We start from the raw sequence: 4,563 nt of genomic DNA on the forward strand, positions 1-4,563 counted from the left end.
ACACACACACACACACACACATACTCTCTCTCTAACACACACACACACACACACACACACACACACACACACACACACACACACACACACACACACACACACACACACACACACACACAGTCATTCATCCAACGCAACAGTGCTGATCCTTGAAAGTCAGTTTTTTCAGATCATCTGGAGAAAAAGTCCCAAATATTTGGAAACCAAAAGTTCAAACAGTGTTTGTTCCCAACGACTGTCCATTGACTTTGATTTGAATCATCAACTTGCTGACCGAACAGGAAAAACAACGCCATTGTCCAAGTTATTACAACCAGAGAACTTAATTGAGTCAAATAATGTCCGACCTGTCTCTTCTAGTCTTCAGAGGACGGCCAGGTCGTGGCAGCTCTTGGAGCGCACTTTGACCGCCATGCGCTGGTTGTTGCGTGCCACCAGTCGGTCCAGGAAGCGGCGAGCCTTCTGGGTAATGCTCTCTTTGCGCTTGTAGAAGGAAGTTTGGCGCTGAACGGCTTTGCTGCCGCCCCGACGGAGGCGGATCTGTCGGATCACGCCCTCGAACAGCTCGGTCACGTTGTGCTGCAGAGACGCCGACGTCTCGATGAACTTACAGTCAAACACCACTGCACACGCTCGGCCTTCTGAGAAACAAAGGACACATACAGTAGGAAGGGAGATTAATTATCATAATACCATCAGTCAATCACTATTCATTTGTTTCTTATTTTGCATTATAACACGGTTTTGTTGAATACTCGATTCTTATAGGTCAAGTTTGGACATGACTGCGGTTTGCAACTTCTCTAAGAAGATTAAGGAAACTCTTTCTCAACTCATTATCTTTCCTTATTGGGGTTTATTTTAGCAAAAATAACCTGTGCTTTGTCCATTATCTCTCACGTACACTCTGTGACCTTTGACGCCCACCTTCCACAGAGACTTCTCTGGACCGGACGAGGTCACTCTTGTTGCCCACAAGGATAATGGGAATGTTTTCGGCCTGGCGGGTGCGTCGCAGAGTGATCCGTAGCTCAGAGGCGGCTTCAAAACTGCAACGGTCGGTGACCGAGTAGACGATGGCGTACGCACTCCCGACCTTCAGACTGGGGTCTTGCGAGGAGTCTTCCTCCCCCTCCTGCGAGGAAGAGAGACATGGGAAGGAAACATGTTAATTAAAAACATTATATTTAAGATATAATTAGAGGAGGAATACCATTTTGATTCTTAGAAAGTTTTTTATTTCATTTATCATAAAGCCTCCTTGCTTATTTATAATAAAAATGACACATTTATCCTGTTTTATGGAATTTTTATCTTTATGTAGATCACAAAATAATATTATAGTTATTACAAGAAAACACACACACACACAATGTACCAGTTTGTCGTTCTCCCAGGTATCCATGACGATGAGTGTTGTTTCCTCTCCATCTACTGTCAGTTTCCGCTCGTATGAGTCTTCTGTAACAAACAAGAGAAAAATAAGACTGAGAATTTGTGTGTGGCTGAACTATAGACAGTATTCTCACACTTGCTAATGTGCTAACAACAGCATTAGTGTTGTTATGCTATTATGCTGATCTTAGCACGTTAGCACGTGTTAAAACTTAGAATGTTTACAGCGTCCATTTTACATTTTGGCATGTTCAAATGCTACAGTAACAGTTGCCCATTAGCAATGAACACACACTGAGCCTTAATAATTCAAAGGTTTCAAGGATCCGTTATGCTAATTCTGCATTATAGTATTTCATTTATTCTACAAAATCATGACAAAAGCAAACAAAAAATGTAGTCCTATATATGTTTTTTCTATTGCATGTAAACAGTAGCATCAAAAAGAAGGGGGAATAGTCTTCAACATTGAACCTCTGACATCAGGAAAACATTGACGTTTGAGCACCGAGCATCATTGATGTGAACAGAGTCCGCCTCACACAAGCTGGCAGATTTTCTGTTTTGTGAATAGATCTGCCCAACTATATTATTCTGCTTCCCCTTCTGCTACAGGGCCAAGAGTGGGAATGACAGTGACACAATTCTCCTTAAAACAAAAGCATTTTTTTAAGCTGTTATTTCAAGCTAAAAAATGTGGCTTTAAAACCTTAGATATTTCAGTTGGGACCAAAGTGGTGGACTAACTCGCCAACATCGTTGGGACCAACAGCAAATGAAACCTGCCTATTGCATCTGGGATTTTTAAGAGACAAAGAAAAACCTGGTTAACAGCTACAACATAATTCATACCTTCAAACAACAGCATCAAGGACTGTAAAATTAAAGCAGGAACTAAATCATGGGGCTCAGTCAACCGGAAAACAGCAGACAGGCCCTTCCCCCTCACACCATGTCAGACCGTCACTTGATCAATTCATCAATCATGGCTCCAGGCCAATCAACACGTGCCAGAGGACAGATCGATGATGTCAGGTCAGTGAAGGTTGGGATGTTACAACAAAGTCAGAAACTGAACTGCTGAGTCAAGTTATGAAAGCTACAACCAAATACGCACCAACTGTTACATGTTGGGTAGTTGTAGTTGATTATTAAGTTTCTGTGGTTATTTTACTCTCTTTTTTGCCAGGTAAACAACACATTTAGATTGTTAAAAGCTAACTGAACTGCTTTGAAGATATGGCACATTTAATTACATTTTTTAATATAAAGAAGAGATCATTTATACAAATGCAAATGAGAAAAGATTACTTTTTGAAAAATTCCATTATAGGTCATCTTTCACTTATTGTGTTTTTTATACAAATTGCAATGTTCGGGTCGCTGATCTGACTCAAGGACAGTGTAAAACTCTCACATGGCCAACATGTTCTTTCAGTTTTATTTGTAAACAAACATCACGTGCACACAGAACTCCTGTCCGATCACAAAATATCAGAACTGTGTCCAACCAGTGACTTCTCGACCATGTCCTCTGCTGCGCATTGTTCCAAAGGCCTAATGGCCCAAAACATTTCCCAATGGACAAAAAGTCAATTTGTCTGACGGTCCATTACTCCAAAATCAAATGCCCATTGCAACAAGAGCCAAATGTTTCTAAAGTTCACTCTCTCTGCAACATACAGAAGCACAAGTCCAATATCTCTACATAATAGCAAAGGCATGATTACCCTACCTGCCACAATTGATTTCATATGATAATATTGCTTAACCAACACAACCAATGAAGCTAGCGAAAGTAGTGTTGATCTTTCTATCTATTAACTGACACTGTAACGATTTAAAGTTTGCTTACATTCGCCAACAAGAGCTACCACACATTAAAACCTGAACCTGTGTTGCACTTAGTAAGGAGTCCTTTATTGCTTGCGAACTCAACATTTTATTCTAGGAGGAATTATGTTTTTCTCTTGTTAAGAAATTAAATATTCTGACTTTAAACCTAGTATTGAAAATAAGACAAGCTTGACCACTTTTAGATTCATGGCTTATTTCTATGATAAACTATTGTATTAGTTTTAGGGTGGAATGTTATTGATCAACCATAGACTTTATAGGGATCAAAAGCTGAACGAATCAGAGGTAACATCCCACCTCCAGGTTGTTCCTCTTTCTCTGTGATCCCGGCAAAGATTCCTGCCAGGCTGGTCTTTCCGACACCTTGGTCGCCTAGCAACACAACTCTGTAAACACAGTCCGAGTCACTCTGCGAGTCGTCGTCCGAGTCCGAGCTCCACTGGGCTCGGTAGTGCAGGGACTTGTCTCCAGGGTGGTAGGACGCAGACTGTCCCAGGGGAGGGTGGCTGCGCTGGGGGTGGGGGGGCTCGGGCTCCTGGTGGTTTCTCCTGGGAAGCCGGGGGTCCTGAGGGTCTTGGGTCAAGGATGGGTGCTTGTAGAAGTGGGCTGGGGGGATGGGCGTGCTGCCTCTCCGCCGCAGGGGCTCCTTCCCTCTCTGAGTGTTCAGGGTCATGGTGCTACGGTACAGGCATCAGGACAAGACGGGCCTGGTGGGGAGATGAGAGGATTCAGAATAAAGTCTGGTACACTAGCGTCTTTAAGGTTATTGAAAAGTCTTTCGAACAACCAATTCAGTGCTACTCTGGCATAATCCCAGTCTTTCTGAAAATATGAAACTTGGAACATTTTTTTTTGTTTTCATTCATTTTCTAAGACAAAACTAAGATCTATTTTGCTGCCATCGTGGAGTTTAACTTTCGAGTGATGATGAAGTGTACTCCAGTGTGTGTCCGGCCTGGTTACATAGGCAGTCTAAATCAAATTATTTCCTTAGGTACTTTGTTGATTTTCTCAGTCAAAATTGGACTTTAATGTTTAGAAAACTTGAATAAAAGCTAATTTTGTTCATTGTTCTTTTCTCAGTCGGACTGCGCAATATATAAAAAATTGCGATGACAACATGCTTGATAACCACTTCACAAAAAAAGTGAAAAAAAAGGTGTGTGGCCTTGGGTGTTGTGTACAATACAACTTTACTTTTTCATTTTTGTCTGTTAATAAAAAAAACTGGATTTCCCCTAGAAAACTAGAAAACTATTAGTTTAGTAGCTAGTGTATGAAGGGGTATCTGACATGATGTTGCTCATGCTG

The 4,563-nt window shown here is 41.5% G+C and overlaps 1 protein-coding gene across 1 annotated transcript; it reads right to left on the bottom strand.

The window, feature by feature from the left end:
* Nucleotides 1-109: 109 nt before the first annotated feature.
* rem1 (RAS (RAD and GEM)-like GTP-binding 1) lies at nucleotides 110-3,944 on the bottom strand. Its single transcript, XM_010792022.1, has 4 exons — nucleotides 3,550-3,944; nucleotides 1,379-1,461; nucleotides 928-1,135; nucleotides 110-641 (listed from the first exon to the last, which is right to left on the bottom strand). The coding sequence occupies exons 1-4, from the start codon at nucleotides 3,923-3,925 to the stop codon at nucleotides 364-366; spliced, it is 945 nt and encodes a 314-aa protein (XP_010790324.1). The 5' UTR covers nucleotides 3,926-3,944; the 3' UTR covers nucleotides 110-363.
* Between the last annotated feature and the right edge of the window lie 619 nt (nucleotides 3,945-4,563).

This window comes from Notothenia coriiceps, unplaced genomic scaffold (assembly GCF_000735185.1).
Source record: "Notothenia coriiceps isolate Sejong01 unplaced genomic scaffold, NC01 NC01_scaffold00036248, whole genome shotgun sequence".
NCBI classification, from domain to species: Eukaryota; Metazoa; Chordata; class Actinopteri; order Perciformes; family Nototheniidae; genus Notothenia; species Notothenia coriiceps.